This window comes from Anser cygnoides, chromosome 3, assembly GCF_040182565.1.
Source record: "Anser cygnoides isolate HZ-2024a breed goose chromosome 3, Taihu_goose_T2T_genome, whole genome shotgun sequence".
Classification (NCBI taxonomy): Eukaryota; Metazoa; Chordata; class Aves; order Anseriformes; family Anatidae; genus Anser; species Anser cygnoides.
Window position 1 is genome coordinate 122,553,521 of NC_089875.1, and position 19,036 is coordinate 122,572,556.

Consider the following 19,036-nt stretch of genomic DNA (forward strand, 5'->3'; position numbering starts at 1 on the left):
CCCGCGGCGGGCGCGCGCAGCCTCGGCGGCTGATTGGCTGAGGGGCAGGTAGGGAACGCGCGGGGCGAGCGCACGCACGTCCGCCGCCGGCGCAGCGTCCTGCCTCCTGATTGGCTCCCGGCCGGCGTTTCGCGAAGAAGGCGGGGCGGGGCTTGCGGGCCGGCTCGCCGATTGGCGGGAGGGGGGGCGGTCGCGGGCTGTGATTGGCGGCGGCGCGCGCGGCCCTGCGGAGGCGTGCCGCGATTGGCTGGGCGCCGCGCGGCGGCCGGGGAGCGCTGGAGCGGGGAGGCTGAGGCGGGCGGGCGGGCGGCCCCGGGAGGTGCGTGAGGGGCCCGGGGCGGGGGGGGGGGGGGTGGGGAGTGGGGTCCGAGCCCTGCCCGGGCCCGCCCGGTGCCGGCCGCAGCCCCCCGGAGCCCTCGCCTCAGGCCCGGCGGTGCTGGGGGGTAACGGCGGCGGGCGGGGAGGTCGGCTTCCCTTGGTCAGGTTTGTCGCTGCGGGGCTGCGTGTGGTGCTTCCTGAGGGCGGCCGTGCGTGTGTTGCGGTTACAAAGGCCAGTAGCCGCTCCCTTAAGGGGGTCCGGACGTCAACAGTTGGGTCCGTGGTTCTTGGATTTATAAAGAAGTCGAGTTTTAATCTGAAAGGAGTGGAAAAGCAGCCTTACTTTTTCACAGAACCTTCTTTTTTTTTTTTTTCCTCCTTTTTTTAGGTTGTCTGTAAATGTTCAAAAAAGGAGCTGAGGCCAGGAAAGTGAGAGTTGCCCTGAGAGACTTCTCTACGTAATTCAGGTATGTGACGTGCTGTGACTGACCTATGGCATTGAACATAGAGCCTTATGTTAGGTAGCTGGTCGCAGTTACCTGCTCATCCACACTCAAAAGTTCTGTCACAGTTTTTCACTTACAGCAGGCTTCTGGTGTGATTTCTGTGCTCTACTAGAGGTATTGACATGTACAAGTATTCCTATGTGAGATGCTGTTCTGTAGCTGAAAAAAAAAAAGTCAATTACATTGCTTGTGCAACAGATCTCTTAGCTGGGGAAGGTGGAAGCTGATAAATGTTTTGTGAAGACCTAGGAGAACCTTCATAGTATGGAGAGCACCGGTGTAGCAGTGCCTTCGCCTTTCAGAGGGGACTGGTGAGCTGCCCAGAATGGTCTGGGTGGCACAAGTGTACTTTGTGAGCTGTGTCTGTGCTGCTGGAGAAGGCATGTCTGATAGCATCTGAGTCGTTAAAGTTAGAGTTTGCTCAATAGCTGTGCATTACTGCCCTTTAAAAGTGTTTTGAACTTTCAGTTTTCTTTTCTTACTCGGGTTCCTGAAATTGACTCTGTAGTGTGTGAGTTTCCACATTCTGATGCTCTGTCTGTTGTGGCTGCTCAGGCAAAACGTTCTATGTGCCTGTTTCAGAAAGATAAAATCCTCAATGGAGGTTGTAAAATTTGAGAAATTGGCCTGAATAATTGTGTTTTATTTTACTCTTTTCTTTCTTTCCTTGGGAAGTGTATATGGTCCTGTACTGCTAGATGATGCTATAAAGTCCACTTGAAGAAATGGAGGTAACGTAAAAGCAGCAGTTTAAGGCCATTGTTTTCCGTTTCCTCTTTTCTAAAGAATATTTTAGATGAGCAGAGAATTTGGATAAAAGGGCAAAATGTTACTGACAAGACTTTTTAGGGAAGCTGGAAAGAGGAGAACTAATCACTATAGGCAGGGTAGCGCCGTTCAAGCAGTGGCCTCTCATCAGAATGTGTATTTTGCAGCGGCTCTCTATGGTCTGTGCTGCAGTCTTCCCGAAGTTATTTTCCAGACTACTCGGTTCATGTCATGCTTCCAGCAAAATTGTTTCTTTGACCCTTGAAGTCTTGCCGTACTTCCACCTGTCCAGGGTGCTGCTGCAGAGCCAGCTTCCCCAGGTTGTTGCCTTGGCTGTTGTCCTGTTTAAATCTTCCTTGGGTTTCTGCTTCTTGTCATACGCGGGACTCCTGTCTTCGTTCTGTAGCTGCTTGATGATATGTTCCCAGTCTGCAGCTGAGCTCTCCATTACCAGGAAGGGGGCTTCCTTTTCAGGTGTTTGGGATTTTTTTTGCCGGGTTTTGTTGTGTGCTTGTTCTGTGATCTCACAGTTCGGAGGACGTACCCAGCAGGTCTCTGTGTAAGAGCTGGATGACCCCCCATTTACCAATGTCCATTAAAGTTCTTTGCTGGGAGTACAGAAGCCACAATAGCATTTGGGCTGCTGTGGGCAGGTCAGCATCGTCTCAAACGGTTTGTTTGCAGCAGACTGCCTTCTGTCGTAGGCTGTAGGTTGTTCAGAATGGTGAACTCCTTTGCATGTTGTCTGCGTTGCAGCCAATACGTTCAGGCTTCTCGCTTATCACAGAGTGTAGACATTTCAATAATGATATCAATTAAAGTTAAGTGATGAACGGTATAGAAAATTTATGAAGAAGCCGTGATGCAAAAAGAAGGGCTTTTGCAGTATTATAGAGTTGATAAACATTTAAAAATTATGCTTTTCAATTATATTACATACTCAGTACCTCAGGGTGGCATTAAGAGTACTAACTTAAAATTCCTGCTAACTATGTGATCTTGTGTTATCTGCTGCATGTTGTGGAAGTATACTGACAGCTTTTGAAAAGGGAGAGAATATCGAGTCTTGAAGTGTAAACCAGTGGCTTGAGGATCAGTTGGCATCATTACGCAGGGTGCGTGGTACGTATGGGCACAGTACGTTCTCAGTCTGCGTACCTCAGAGAGTCTGGCTTCATGCGGCTGGTCACTTACAAGCTTTTGGGGACCTAAATGATGCTTTTCTAATAAAGCTCCTTGCACATAATTCCCTATAACTTTTAAAAGGAAAGGTAACTAGTTTAGGTTGGATATTAGGAGAAGTTTCTTTGCTGCAGAGGTTGTGCAGCACTGGGACAAGTCACCCAGGGAAGTGGTTGAGTCACCGTCCCTGGAGCTCTTCAAGAAACGTGTAGATGTAGAACGAAGTAGAGTGGACTCGAGTACTAGGTTACAGGTTGGACTAAATGATCTTTTCTGGGGGGTCTTTTCCATCCTGAATGGTTCTGTGATTCTATAGTTCTCCTACTACAGACTGCCGTGTCTGTGCCATTGACACCGTCATGATCACTGAATAGAAACGAAGGCTACTTCTCTGTGGGCATGGAGGGCTGGTTCTCAGAATTCCACTCAGAGCACAGCCTGGTTCTCTTGCTATTATTGTTAATTTTTTTTTTATCAGCTCTGTGGTTTCAGGATTATGCTATTTGGTGATAAGGATTTAAGTTTGTAACATTTGTGTTAAGTTAATACTTCATTTTTCTTCCCCTGAGTGCTAAGGAAAAGAAACTATGATTGTATAGTGTGTGTTTGATTTAGTGTTTAAACAGGTTTCTACTGATAAACTGTGGCTAAACTTATATAGTTTCATGGATATTTTCCAGTCCTGTGGACTTTCAAGGCTTACCAGAAAGAATGAAAGTATTTTAACTTCTCAGCTGTGCGTAAGTAATACAAATTTATAAAAAAAAAAAAATAAAAAAAAAAATAAAAATACACCAAGGAAGATTTTAGGCAACCTAAATATGGAAGGCATAGTAAGAGACCTTAGAATACGGTATCCATTGTGGAATTTTATTTGGCCAATTTTATCTGTTTGAAAATGAGTGGAATTATGATAGCAGATACTCAAACTTTTTGAAATTGAGATATACATATGCAGTGTGTACTGTAGTTATGAAACACTTCAAGTTATAATAGCTCTACTGTAAGCGTTGACTGTAAATGCAACATTTTTTTAGTCTTTATCTGTCTTGCTGCTTTCAAGTGCTGCTTTTTATTTCAGTTATGAGGTGGAGGGATGAAGGTGGTTTGTCATAAAGCAAACAGTGGGTAAGCTTAGTCCCTAACTTACGTTTTCCAAAACAGAAACAGTGACATAGTTGAGGGATAAAAGCTCTTAGTTTTGCAGAAGTAAATGGCAAGAAAGGTCAGTTACGTAGAGTTTTACTTGGCTTATTTCACTCCTTTCTTAAAGAAGAATCTTCATTTATGTTCAAAGTTGGTCAGATACTGGGGATGTTGAATCATAGGTGATTAAAACAGGATCTAACAGTTCTTTTGCATGTTACAGACACGTACGTCAGAACAGAAATAGAAGAACACACAGTGCTGAATATTAAGGACCGTAAATTCTAGAAGGGAATTCTTGAGTATATACAAAGACAAGTTGGATGGAGGCAGGGAAGCAAGGGAAGCCTCCAGTTCTACTCCAGTGTATTCTGGCTTAATGCATGTAGGTCGACTTTTTGTAACACCTGAATAGACTATGAGCAGAAACCTCGGGCAGCAGTAAATGTTGAAACTTGGCTGGGCAGTAACATCAGTTAACATGCTGTAATACGCTGGGAACCTGAAGGTGTGTAGCAGAGCAGACAGCAAAGTATTTGGAAGCAGATGTGCTGTGCAGTATGCACATTACAGTGTTTCTTGCCCTGGTTACCTAGTGTATGCAACTAAAAAAAATATTTATTTTTAAAATAATGTGGAATTTGAGCAAGCCTGCAAGTGTCGAGAGGCCTAACGAGGAGTGCTGAACGGAGCTGTCTGGGTGTGCAGGTTGTGGTAGGGTTGCCTACAGGAGATGGGTATTTGTGGGGCAGGCAGAATGCCACGTAGAAAGCACAACAGTATTCCTTGAGTGTGTTTGTTTATATAACGCTTTGCAGTGCTTATAGAGTCTTGTCTTTTAATTACTGTTTTTTTCAGTAGAATGATCACATCAAAGGAGATAATGAGACAGTAGGGAGGCACTGATGGTTTTGACAGCTAGTTTGGGGACAGCCAATATTTTTAGACCAAAGTAGGTGCCATGCTCTTCTGACACTTCAGAAAAAAAGTAAGGTTTTTTTACACGTGGTACTATAAATATGTTCACTTTCCTGTTGACCGTGACAAATGGCAGATACTCTTTTATAGTTAGTGTGGTACCAGAAATTTACATTCATCTCTGATACTTTTTTAATAACCTGTAACACCTGTTTAAAAGATAAAAAGGACAACTTTGTAGATTCATGATGTTAATGAGGATATTTATGCCTGTTAAATTAATGCAGGAGATAAAATGATCTTTATGTAAACAATGAAACCTTGGATAAGCTTTTTTTTCTATAATTCAGTTGTGGTACCAAAAATAGTCTGTGTTTCCAGGTGTTTGTCACTGCCCTTGACAGGAACTTACCGTCTCTACAGGTGCACCAAAGGAGCAGCGACCTTGTCCTTATGGGCTGAAACTTTTAATCTAAGCTGACCGCAGCTGAAGCACGGGGCAGGAAAGTCTCACGAATTACTGCACTGACTGGTGAAGATGGTAGCAGGCGATAGGAAAGTGGAGGTGGTGACGTGCTGGAAGTGGTGTTACCTTCTGATGTGGTTGGGCTGGGAGGAGAGCAGTGTTCGTGGTCTCGCCCAGCCAGCTAGAGAACAGGATGAATTTGCCTTCGGTCGGTGCCCACCTGTGTGCGCTATTGGGCTGGTGCTGCGGTCATTACTCCTCGTGCTCATTCCACTTCTCTAGGTGGGGAGAAAAGGGCAAAATGTAACTGAAAACATTTCCTAATAAATATTTCATTTTCACAAAGAGGCAATTTCAGAGTTCTCTCATGCTCTAGTAATCAGTTCTGGGAAGCTGTGTGGGTTAGCAGGGGTTTGTAGGGGTCAGGCTGGGAAAGCCAGGAAGCACAGGCTGCACGAGTCCCCTCCAGCGCTACAAAGAAGGCGTCTTCCCTTCCTGAGAGGGAGAGTTGAACTACTGATTAGGGTCTTTCTAACTTCTTACTGCTTGAAAATCACAGGGTAATATTTCATTTATCTTACCTGACATTAGCAGTGCTTTATTCTGAGGACCCCATTTTAGCTGCTCAATTTATTGTTGTTTGCAGGCTCATGGTAAGTCTATATAGGCGTCACTTTTAACTTGATCCTCAAAATAACAGGGCGGGTTGTAGAAATCATTTTTGTTCCTCAGGCTTTCTGGCAATAAAGAAAAATGTGTGATCTCTCTGGTGGTTAAAGAAAAGCATTTTTGTCTTTTAGGCACCTTGAGCCCAACATCCATGTACACTTTAACTTGCTGGAAAACTGATTTGACTGTACAATACGTGCTTAAACATGCAGTGTTGTCCTTAACAGCTTGTGGTTTTCCTGTTCCTCGGGCTTAACGATGCCCTCTTTACTGGAACTGCATGTATATGGATACATGCCTACAGTCTGCCTCATGGTAGTCTCTTAAAGCTTGCTTTGCTTTTGCAGCTTCAAAAACATTAACTCAAAAACTGTGCAGTATGTAGACAACTAATGTTCCATGCTTACTGCTCGCCTCATCAGCCAGTCTCATCAGGGTCTTGCGCTGGCCCTGTGAGGTCTTTGGGGCAGGGATTGCTCATTTCGTGCAGTGCCTGGAACAGAAGTTACACACTTGAACTGAAGTGTTTTACTACTTAAATGCTACGGTGATTCAGGTGGACTGGGACTCTACCCAGATGGGAATTTTTTGTATTTTGTCTTGAGGTAATCCAGAGCTGCTTTTTAAAATAGCGTTGAAAACTTTGGAAAGAAACCCATGATTACACATTCTCTTGTTCCATCTTTAACTTGTATCTAGTAGAATCTCTGTTTATGAGTTTCTTCCTAATTGGGAAGATAAGCTTGCTGGTCTCAGGCCGGGACTTAGACCGGTGCTATGGTCGTGAACTAAAGCACTGAGGAGCAGCTGAGCGTGTTGCTGCACGCTATGTGCTGTACAAACAAAGCAGATGGCATTTTATGCCTCAAAAATTTTAACAGCTTAAACAGAAGTGGCAAGGCATGGAGTAGGGAGGTGTTTATTTCTTAGCACTTTTTTTTTTTTTTCCAAACTCGATTGCCCATTAATTTAAAGGAAATGCACTGTATGATATGTGCATGGGTTTTGATCCACTGCATTTGTTTAAAAATAAATAAATAAAACCAACAAAAACAACCCCATTGATTTGTAAGTTTGTTTGCAATGAAATGCAATATGAGTTTGGTCTCAGTCCAGTGGGTTTTTTTGTTCGTTTGTTTTTTACTTACACCCTTCTAGGCTGAAGCCAGCTCTGACTTGTGAAGGTCTTCGGCAAGCATTTGAGCTTTCTGTTAGGAAACTATGGACTAGAAGTTATGTACGGTTTTTCAAAGATGTTCTGTTACTCATGTTGCTGCAGAAATTGAAGTAACATTTTAAAGTTACTTTTTTTTGTGCACAAAATACTTTTGTGCACAATTATTTATGGTTTTAATGAACTCCATTCAGTGATGGGAGCAGTGTTTGAAATCTTAGTTAAAGCAGAATAATTATCAGAGAGCTTTAAAATACACTTTAAAAGCTGATGGTTTTAGTCTGTTAGCATAAGCCATTTGTCTTTTTTTTTTTTCTCCCTGGGTTTTGATCCAAATGTGTTAAATATATCCCCTTGAAATAACTTCTACATCTCTTCCATTTTCCTTGTAACAGGCATAGTGGAATGAAGGAATACTTCTAATCATTACATATATTCATGTTTGCTGATTAAAGTGAGGTCAGACTATGAACCCAGTGAGAATGAAAAATGAAGAAAAGGGGAAAAAAGTAGGTCAACAGCAGGTGTTCAGATGGACAGAGGTGAAGGAATGAAATCAGTCTTTGGTTTCTGGTTCAAATTCTTAGAAAACAAAAGAGGAAAAAATACTTCAGTATTGTTTTACTGAGGTCAGCCTAGGGTAAATAAATACAGGCTTCTCAGTACTATACATAAATTCATTTTTAGACTTTAACAAATTATTTAAAATTATTCAAATGAAATGAAGATTGAAGCCATAGAAATTGAGAAGCCCAAAACAAATGATTGCTGTCACATCTGCTTTAGGACTTCAATAACTTCTTTCTGCAAGCACAGATATGCCCTAGTTTTTTATTCAATATCTTCAGCTCAGTGACAGGTTTGTTAAAATCTTCAAAACTAAAGGAACTGACAGGGGATGTAAACTCTTCTTTAAAACACCTGTGAAGGTGGATTCATTCTAATTAGAAAATTGACAGAAAATTATTAAACTTCCTTCACTGTGTATCTGGTACGTTTAGATCAACATACAGTCCAGTGCGGTATTCTGATTTTTTTAAATTAAAAATTATTACTGAACATAAATAGGGATAAATATGATTTTATCCTCACATAGCAACTGCAGTCTTCCTAGCAGTGATATCAAATATTATTTCTGCTAGTAAAAGGCAACAGCAAGAATCTGAAAAACTCAAATTTAATATTTCATAAATAAACTTGTATTTCTCTGTTCTGGTCAGCTGATGAGGCTGCATTTCATTATAAACAATGCCTGGAAAAAAAACAGTTACCAAATCATAAAGTTTTCCTTAGGTTGTCTTACAGGTGGAAATACAACATAAAGAAAATTCAAGTATTTGAAGCCTCCCCCCCCCCAACAAAAAACAAACAAAAAGCAACAACAAACAACAAGAAAATAACCATCAGACCTCTCCAGCTAAGACACTGATTGATTCAGTCAGTAAGTGAGAGTAATCAAGAAGCAGCAAGGAGACACCTAAGGTGGGGATGTGGAACCGGGGTGGCCGTGTTGCGGTGTGTAGTCATAGCGGGGTGGAGGATGTGTGAGGGGCTGGGGGGAGCAATGCGTGGCTGTAGCTAGCGCAAGAGCCAGGGCTGCTGCCTCAGCTGAATCAACTGCGTAGTCTTCCTCCCACTGATTTGAAAAGAAAAAAATGTTGTTTAGGCCGTTACCTACAGCTGATGAGCTCCAAGAAGAGCGAAACCTCTTAAAATAGGTCCTGTAGTATTGGCCTAATGCCCTCCCGACGGGGCTCGCTCGCATTCGTTCTTGTGCTGAAGCTGCGGGCGTGATCCGGAACCACAGAAATGCACACTAGTGTCATCAGAGGCTGAACCTGATAAAGCAAATAGAGGGTAAAAACAGTCATTAAGTTTTACTTTTTTATTTATATCATTAGTTTTTATCCAGCCAGGTAGAAATATATAATGCACGCATGCATTGTAGGTGTGGGAGAGAATTTTCAAAGGTAAAGAAAAGGGAGAACTGCAGAATAGAAGAATGGAATATAAACAAGAAAAGGGGGAAAAAAGTAACAAATGTTTGGGTTTATGTTTCTATTGAAGATTGATCAGATAGTGACAGTAACAGTAGCAGTTCCCACCTTTATCAGTATGGAATTTATAAATTATCTTCCATACTAACTTTGTCATAGAGGTAGTTCGTGAAGCTATCAGTGTTATTGAAAGAGGGAAAAGATGAATGGATAAATGAAAACAGCAAGCTCTTCTTGAAGGTCTGCATAAAACTTCCTAAACGATACTTTAGTAAGGTACTTATTTTGTTCTTGCTTGGTTTTGTAGCAAGTGTATACAAATAACATCACATTGAATGTTTTTTATAATATTCAAAAAGAATCACATATAAATCTAATAAGTGGTTTCATTAGTGAATATTGTACTTCAGTGCACATACTTCCTGCTAATCCTCAACATTATAAATGTAAATAATAGGCAACTTGAACTAATCCTCCCATAGGATTTACTACAACTCTTTCTGTGGTAGTAAAAAAAAAAAATTATAATACTAAATCTCAGTAATTTTTGACAGCCTCTGCCTCTAACCTGAATGCTTGGAGAAGTCAGTTGAGCACATGCCTGGTGACAGCACGAGCTGAAACCGGAGCAGGCTGCGGTTTGCTCTCGCTATCTCTGAAGTTAAATCAGTAAATGGAATCCACAGCGTCAGGTGCTGGCTTCAGCAGGAACTTCAACACCTTCTTTTCAGATTTCAACTCCAGCATACACGCCTGTTAAGATTTTTAGACCTCAGTCAGTATTAGCACCTCTACCAACTTATCTGACAGATAAAAGATAAGCTCTTTGCCAGTGATGGGTTCATCTTACTGATTTCGTGTTTGCTTCCTTTAACAAGGTTTCTGCCTCTTGACGTAAAGCAGAGCTGCGTGCTGTGGGAGCGGCACCACGCTCACTTTAAATTCAAGCACTGTACTACTACTGCAGGCAGAAAATTCTGAGTCAGGCTTGAACAGAGCATCTGTGCGCTCTCTTGCAAGTTCTGCCTTTCAAGTCTTCCACCTTTGGTAGACAGAGTGTAAATTTAGCCCGTGCTATCAGAGCAAGGAGTGATGTGAAGACCAGAACCTGTGGAACATGCGTTTACTTCCAGCTCTCCGTGCTTATCAGAATCCTTGAAACTTTGGGACATATCCAGCCAGAAGGACTGGCTCGGGCATGCAGGGTCAACTGAAGTTGGTCTTAACAGCCGCTAAGGAAGAAGTGCAGTGGTTGAACATCCTCTTAGTCCTGAAGTGACACAAGAGCTGTCATAGTGCAAGTGTCCTCTCCAGATTGCTAAAGGTTACAGAGCAGCTCTTTTTGAGGAAGAAATACCTACAGAAATTATCCAGGACAGACCGTGGAGACTCGCTGTCACATCACCGTGACCAGAAGCAGTTGGTTATCTGCCCGTACTGCTTTTTAGTTCAAGGACAAACGGGCATTTCGCGAGGATAGCAAAAATGGATGCTCACCATGAAATACGTCTGTGTGTGAAATTCACACCTTTATCATGTTTTAGGTTTTTCCTGAAGTTGAAAAGATTGGTGGCAGTTTCACTTAGCACTTGAAGCAGTTTAGGCCTCTCATTTTCTGTTGATTCAGTTGTGGCTGTGATATTTACGATGACCATGACTTCTGCGTCTCGTTAGCAGCAAGCAGGAAAGGAAAAGAGCCGCAGGTTGGTTTCATCTCACAGAATACAGACGTTTAATTTGGAAAACACTGGGGTGAGGAAAGGGGGAGCAAAACAAAACCAGACTGATGCATTGTCTTACCACTAAGAATGTGTCAGGATAGAGTGGAGGCAAGAAGAACCTCTCTCCTCTGTAAGAGCAAGGTTACGGTCTTGCCCAGAAGAGAAATGCAGCTGAAGAGTCAGAGACCGGTCCTTGGGGTCTCACCGTTCCCAGGTTAACTCTGTTCTGTCACTGTCCTAAACATCACAAGTGGTAATGACCAGAGGGTGAAGCGAGGTGTCTGCTGAAGGAAATCGTAAAGGGTGCAGGCTGATTATTAGGGAGTTTAGCAGGACTGTTAGTAATTGAATTTCATTTGTTATTCTATTGTCCAGTATAGAGGCATGTAAAATTATGCAGATAGCTATGTCTTTCTCCTTTAACACATGGGCTATGATAGTATTCACCATTGTTCTTATAAAGGTCTGATTAATGTGCAGGGTAGTTTTAATATAAAATCCCTTCCTGATTTAATTTTCTGAATCAGTGTTGATTCCTGCACGGGTTTTCATCTGGAAGTTCCAACTTTTGTAGCAGTTCGCACCTTCAGGAAGCACCAGCAGATGTGTGAACAGCAACAGGTCAAATGCATTTTGTTATATTCCATTGTTACAGTAAAACTTAAATTCTGAGTTAACTGTATTTTGGAAAAGCTTTTTTTCTGCTGCCTGTAGCAGTTGTGATCCTTACCTCTCATCTTTCATTGGTTCACATCAAACACTACTGTCTGTGTAACGCCTTGCTGCTCCTGGCCGTTCCAGCTAGTCCTGTGCAAAGCTGTGATCCCCAGCTTTTTGTCTTTCCTTTTTGTTCGGTCTGTGGTTTCTGTCCCAGGCTTTTCCAGTTCCATCACAGAACAGTTGGAGTTGGAAGCACCCCTGGTTCTTCTCGTGTTCTTCCCTGGGCATCTGCTTTGGGCTCCTTTTGGAGACACGACACTGCTTTGGCAAGCTGGCTTTGGCCCTGTTAGAAGCTGTTATTTTCTCATTAGAACGCTGTAATAAAATGATTAATGCTTTTAAGCGTGACCAAGTATGTTTCTTCATCCAAACCCCTTTTAATCGTTTTATCTGGATTTTCTATTACTGACGTCCAACAAATTGATCAGGGTTACTGTTACGGAAAGCTTCAGGTCAAAAGCTGAAGCTCTGTGGCAGGATGAGAACCATTCCACTGACCAGATGTTTAGAATTATTAGGGAATTACGTGGTCAACTTCCATTGACCAAATGTTTAGACCACACCTGAAAAATCTGCACATTATTAGTTCCTGAGTTGTGGTTGATCGGGCTGTGCTAACGTTTATCTGCAGCACATTCTGAGGGGGGAGAGGCCGGTTTGCTTGTTCACATCCCATTTCAAGGGCATCACTGGGCAGATGAGTCACTCTTCTGCTTTGCAGAGAGAACGAAGGATAGTGCTAGCTCCTTCAAAGCGTAAGTCCCGGTCAGCCTCACCAGTCTGCCTGCGAATTACGTATGGCACTGTTCCGTAGCTGCGGTCCATGCAGCTTGAATGACCTCGTAAAAAAAATAAAAAAAGTCAAATCCTTATAACTGCAAAGCGATGCAGTGTCTGTAGGGAAAGAGGTTGATACAACAGTAATGTCGTGACTTCACATGTGCTTGCTACCAAACAGCACCAAAATTAATTGCAGCACTTAATGCAATGTACAGACTTTTAGCCCAAGGACTGGCAGATGTAACATTATCGTGGTGGTTTTTTTGCTCTTGCAGAAGATTCAAGTGGTATTGTGCCTTATGTCTTGATAAAATAGTCCTTACTAAAAACAGTTTAAAAGACCAAGTAATTAATCCTCCCCTCGGAGTCCATCTGTTGTGGAATTTAGAGAGGTGCTAGCACTTGAGAGAAAGCTGCTTACTGGTGCAGTCAGTGGCATTCTTCAAGACGACATGCATATTTCATGGGACGAGGAAGTAAAGGGAATATTAGTTCTGAAAAACTGCTCTTAGGCTTGGGGCAGTGTGTGAGGGTAGCAGGAATATCTGGGTGAGCAAAGTGAATCCCATAGGCACAATTTCCTGGAGTTTGGCTTTTGGAACTCGTGCTTTGGTGCACAGCTTGAGGTAACGCGTTGTGAAGAGCTTTGGTTGAGAAGATAAGATGCTGATTTTGCAGACGCCCATTTAACTTAATAAAATGAATTTATTAAAAGGAGTTTGAAAAATGGAACTTATGCGTATGAAAAAAGGCCATTGTTTTTTTTTCCTTGAAAGCAAACAAAAAAACAGAAGCACATAGGTTCTGAGTCTGTGATTCTCTGAAGTAGGAAGCATAACAAAGTAATGTGTATTGCAGATTACATTACACAACCAAGCAGTTATTTTCATTTTATGAACTGGTAAGGGTAAAGGTTTTGGTGGCTTCCAAGACGAATATATGCTGAGATCTTTACTGGAAAGTAATTAACAGACATTGGAGGACTACTGAGGGAAGCTGTTAATCAGAGAGTGTATATTAAGTGCCAAGATGCGACTTTCTGTTCCTCGGTTGACATTTAAGCCTAATGAAATCTGTCCTGCCATGCTGCACGAGGATGAGCTGGCTGTCTCCCTAAGAGTTGGATTCTGGTGTGATTGTAGGATGATTGGTGTTTTCTTTTACTTATACATATACATACATATATATATATTCATTTTAAAAACATTTAATTAGTTGGTGAATCTGGTAACAAAAGAATAATATAATGTAGTAATTTTAAGTGAAAATTTTCACCGATGCTGAATTTAGTCACTTATTTTTGTGCCGCAGTTGATTGAAGTTCAGTATTTGTCTTTTAGGGCTATACAATGAAGTAAGCTGTAGGAGGTACTAAATTGTCCTGTGCTTCCTTACCTTGTGGTGTAAGTTGCACTATTTTGATGTCGTATCTCTAACCTGTTTTCCAAAGACAGCGAGGCCTGTGTTTTGGGCTGGAGGTGTGGAAGTTAAATGAATCCTTACAAGTTAAAGGGAGAGGAATGCAGCGTGCCTTCTCCTGTTGAACACCAGAGCCTAAGCTGCAGATCTGTAGGGCTCTGCACGTCGTTGGCTCAGCCGCTCATGGAGAGGTCTGTCTTGCTTTGGATTTTGCAGACAAAATCTCTGGACTTTCTAGGACTTTGCATAATATCGCTACATATTTGTATGCAAGGTGTTAAAAAGCCCACAGTAGTTCTCTCTATAGTTACGGAGAGATGACTATTTCTTTCTACTGGTCTCACTTACCAAATATAACCAAACTATTTCAGTTGAGGAATGAAATAATATTGTTTGCAGTAAGTTGCTCTTGTAACAGATTCTAGCACAAACAGTGTTTGCGATTTTTGTCTTCAGAATGATTGAGGAGAGTGGGAAGAGGAGGAGGACAATGGCGGAGAAGAGACAGCTGTTCATGGAAATGAGTAAGTAAGAAATTTGAAGATAATGTCATTTATTCTTTACTGAGAGCTTCATTTTTAGAATTTTACCAGATCATTTACATCTTGTTTCCACAAGACCACTGCCTCATCCAGTGAAAGTCATCCTGGGTGCTGGTGAAGAGGAGGGTACAAGAGGTGGGTCACAGCTGTCTGAAGAGTCATACGTTCCTAGGTTATGTAAAGCTCTTTTTTAAGGAACATTCATGTTTCCTGTATATGGTGATTTCTGAATCTGGTTTGTGGACAGCTACTAAAATAAATAATGACAAAAAGGTCATCTTTTACCTTAAATTGCACCACAACGTTAGTGTAACTTGGAAGTGAAACAGTTTGAGGGTTTCGGGGGGTTGTTTTTTGTATGGGACCATTCTCTGAAAGATAGGCTGCAATTGTTGCTACAAATCAAGTGCCTGCCTAGAGATGATCTAGATTAAAGGAATGAGATGTAGCTTTCTAATACGGTATGAGCAGTTAGAAGTAAAAGATTGTATGTTTGTCATATTATTTTACTTTCCTATTGAAACACGGGACTGAATGAAACTCCTAGGTTAGGCAAGCACATCCTGTAATCCCAAATATAGGCTGATGAGTGTCTGTCTTAAACAAGTAGTATGTTAGTGCTACTATTTTTTGGAGGATTTCCAGAGCATCGTTCTTACTGTGGTTATAAGTGTCTTATAATTTCAAGAACAATTTAATTCTTGGCTAATTTATATCTGCTTCCTTTCCTGTGAGAGCTGTCTTGGACAGTATTTCTCCCCACCTTCCCAGCTCGGTTTGAGTTTGTAGTCATATCCCTCTGTGGTTTGTTCAGCACATGGCACGAGCTGGCACCTGCAGTCTCCCTGCTCTACACCTCATCTCCTTCTCTGCCTCTGCGCAGTTTTACTTTAGCAAAGATGACTGCAATTGTACACGATATCCCAGGTGAGATCTCATTAGGATCTTGTAGACTGATAATAGTACTTCTCTAGAAGAGCTTTGGCTGATATACTGGAGGATTACATTTATCTTTTATCTTCAGAGTGTTGTAGTCGGCTTGTCATCGCTTAGTAACAGCTAGGTGTGTTTCTACAGATAATGGCGTCTTGTTAGTAACCGCCTATGCCCATACGGTTTTCTCTTCGATACTAATTTGGTGAAGAGCCTGTTAATCCAGTCCTCAGTCATCTGATTCTTACTTTGATATTCTAATTACCTTGCAAATTGATGATACCTTTATAGCTACTTTAGCAAAAGATTTCTTCTGAAGCACCCGTAATGTTTGACTAGAGTGCTGTCTTCAAAGAGTTCTCCTGGCAGCCTTATTTGAGGCTGTCATTCAGGGAAGGGCAAACAGAAACTGACCTGCTAGTTCTTAGCTTTGGCTAAATTGTTAACAAAAATATTCAGAATTCTTCTGATTGTGTACGAGATAGAACAGCTAATTCTTCTGATTATTTATATAAGGTGTTTTTTGGTTTTTGCAGCTCTGGTTCTTGCTGGCTTTTATCAGTGAAAGTGCTGGTGTATGGACACTTTGAACAGCCTTTCTCTGTAAGGCTCTTTAGTGTGTCAGATGAGAAATCGAAGGTCTTCGAGTTTCATCTGTCCTATGGTGGAATATTTCTCTGTGAAGGTGAATGGATAAATGTTTTCCTTTCTAGATGGGCTTCTCATATCGTGACGTGCAAAATCGGTGCTTTCAGTGATCATTTGTTGTTGGTCAACACGCAAGTGTTTAGGTGGTTGCTGATGTGAGGCAAAAGGAGATTTGATGGCATTCACCCACATTGGACACGCTACCCCAGGATGCGTTTGTTTTGTAGTACTTGCGGAGCCGTGTAACAGGCCAGAACTCTGTGCAAGCTATTCTCATTTTTCTCACCTGCAGAATACACACGGAATTTCTTATGGGAGGGTGTGAAGAAGATGGAGCCAGACCTGTCAGTCCAGCGGCAGGATACGAGGCAGTGGGCACAAACTGAAAAACAGCAGGTTCCTTCTGAATCCGAGGAGAAAAACAGTTTTACCCTGGGTGTGGTTGAGCCCTGGCAGAGGCTGCCCAGGGAAGGTGTGCAGTACCCACCCTGCAGATGGCCAGAACGCAGCTGAGCAGTGTCTGGGGCATATTTCTGTAGCTGACCCTGCTTGAGGGGGAAGGTTGGACCAAATGGTCTCCAGTGGTCCCTTCCAACCGCAACTATTCTGTGATTCTGAGCTATATAGGTTGTCTTGAAAACACATCCTACTTTATCTTCAGGTTGTTTAGAAGAATGACCTTCTTCCTTTAGAAGAATGGACTTTTTTCTTTTTTTTTTTCGCATGTAGCTGTTAAATAACCTTTTTATATATGCATTTGTCTTGAGAGAGAGTGGTGAGCCTCCAAGTCCCAACAGCCATCAAAGCTATAAGGGCTGGAAGTGAGGGTGAAAGCTGATCAAGTTTTACTGCACGTGTACTTGTGATATGGGGTGCATGGCTAGCCAAGGACTGGACACCATAAAGGTTTCTGCTAGACTAAGCATGTTTTGAAGGCTCGTAGTCTGTTCCAGTGCTTTCTGTCCGTTGAAAGGTAGACATAGGCACCCTAACTGAGAGTTTTGAAAGGATATTGCATAAGAAGCACAAAATCAGTTACTTTGTTCTAGTCTTGAATAAGAATACTTCACTTTATGTTATTTGGCCAGATACTTTCCTGAAATGTATCAGATGCTAGATTCTGTAGATGGTACAGTGAAATAATCCAGGACTGTGTGTTGCACCGTACCATCATGCAGATGCTCCTCAGGTGTTGGCTGGTCCAGTGCCACTCTTAGGTAAGCTGCCGTGGGGAGCCTTGGAGTGGGAAATCGGTCATTGTCCTCACTGATTTTACAAGTCTTCTCACCTCCATCTTTTGTGATGGAGAGAAATAATTCTTTTATGGCAGTTTCAAGACAGAGGACAGGTCTGTGCAAGGCCAAGCAGATGCTTTGACACTGTATTTGCAAATTTGTAATGAAATACCGGAAAGGCAAGAAGACTTTATTTTTGAAATGTGCAACCGTGAGTCAGTGGGTGCAAACACAAAGGTAATTCAAATGAGGTATTTGCAAGTTGGTTTCTGAATTCAGAACGCTGTAGGAGTGAATAAGTTATCACCTTTGAGCACCGCCCCTGATATAGCAGTCAGATACCTTCTTCAGCAGGATGTGGGTTTGTTGTTGTTGTTGTTTTTAAGTGTCTTTTAGAAGTCTAGATTCTATGAGTCACAGTTTTCTCCATTTCTCGGTTCTGTACTCATCTAGGTTGTGACTTTTGAGAGAAGCTTGAAAGGCTACAGCAGATCTTGCTTTCATGCACTCCCGTGACAAAACAAGAGGTGCAGGATCAGCGTGCATCCATACCCCTGCCCACGTGCAACTGGATTGTTTCACACTTCACCTTAGGACTCCATTGATTGTAGGACATAGCCACAAATGCTGTTGAAATGTGAGCCCATTTAAAAGCATTTCTGTTCATGATTAATGGGATTTTCAAGCCTTGGACTGTTGGCTGCTTCCAAATTAGAAATGATCAATACCAGACTTTAGACCAGTATCATTTATCATCCCTGCATCATTTATAGTCTTATTTGATCATAGAGCCCTAGAATGGTTTGGGTTGGAAGGGACCTTAAAGACCATCAACTTCCAATCCCCCTGCCGTGGGCAGGGACCCCTGCCCCCAGCCCAGGCTGCCCCCAGCCCCATCCAGCCTGGCCTTGGGCACTGCCAGGGATGGGGCACCCACAGCTCCTCTGATGAGGACAGGAGATGAGCAGATCTGCTTGGTCTTTGGCAGAGGGTTAGTAAAACCTTCTGGAATTGCTCAAGTTTGTGACATTCAAAGTAATCGCAGTGCTGGCAGGAATTGGTAGATGTGGTACAGGCTAGTGATAGTTTATAGCGTTCAAATCTTTCATGATGTGGTATTGTTTGAAGGTATAATAGTACTTTTAAATGTCTCGAAGTGGGAGGTTGGTGGTGAGGAAAGGATCCTCTCTTCTATGCTTTTTCTTCTGCTTCTTACCTTATTTGGATCTATTTGAGAGAAGAAAAGCATTCTCCTGGTGGGGCTGCAACGCAGATGGTGGTAGGAGTATCCACCCCCCTTTTCTTTCTCTTCTATCTTTTGTATACATGTCTTCCAGCATAAGTGCAGTCCTCTTCTTACATGCTTGCAACTTGATCGATTTATTGCTTCCATTTAGGGACTTCAGAGTTCTCATGTCAGTCTCACACTTACCTCAGTTTATAATGCACTGTTGAAAATGACTTCTTCCTGAAATACCTCGTGAAAATCTTTGTCATTCGTACATGACAAAGGTGATGTATGTGAAGAAACAGTCATGCCACTTTTGAAGTAATCAAATAAGCTGAATGTCATAGAGGAAAGAAAAACACAAACTTTTTTTTATCCTTAGGGGCACAGAATTTTGATGTCATCAGACTTTCAACGTATCGAACAGCCTGTAAACTGCGGTTTGTACAAAAAAGATGTAATCGTAAGTTATAATTACTCTTTATCTTCATAAATTTTTCATGCATGATGGTTTCAAATATATCTACCCATGTGAATTTTAAGTATAGCAAGAATAATCATCAATGGTAGTTGTTAACTTAAAAATAAATAGAGATTAAGTATATAATTAAAAAGAGGCAGTGATTTTTGACTGATTCTCTGGTTTCTTCAGTTTTAGTCTCTAAT

At 42.0% G+C, this 19,036-nt stretch overlaps 1 protein-coding gene across 16 annotated transcripts in view; it reads left to right on the forward strand.

Moving 5' to 3' along the window:
• The first annotated feature begins 192 nt into the window (after positions 1-192).
• Positions 193-19,036, forward strand: part of DTNB (dystrobrevin beta) — a 207,077-nt gene continuing 188,233 nt past the window's right edge. For 11 of the 16 annotated variants that reach the window (XR_010830722.1, XM_048053411.2, XM_066995259.1 and 8 more), the window contains exons 1-4: positions 193-319; positions 707-785; positions 14,241-14,308; positions 18,753-18,833. Coding sequence is in view for 14 of the 16 variants with exons in the window: in XM_048053411.2 (XP_047909368.1) it covers positions 14,242-14,308; positions 18,753-18,833 (148 nt within the window). In the remaining 2 variants the exon portion in view is untranslated. The other 5 variants (XM_048053413.2, XM_048053412.2, XM_013200286.3 and 2 more) reach the window with 5 other exon arrangements.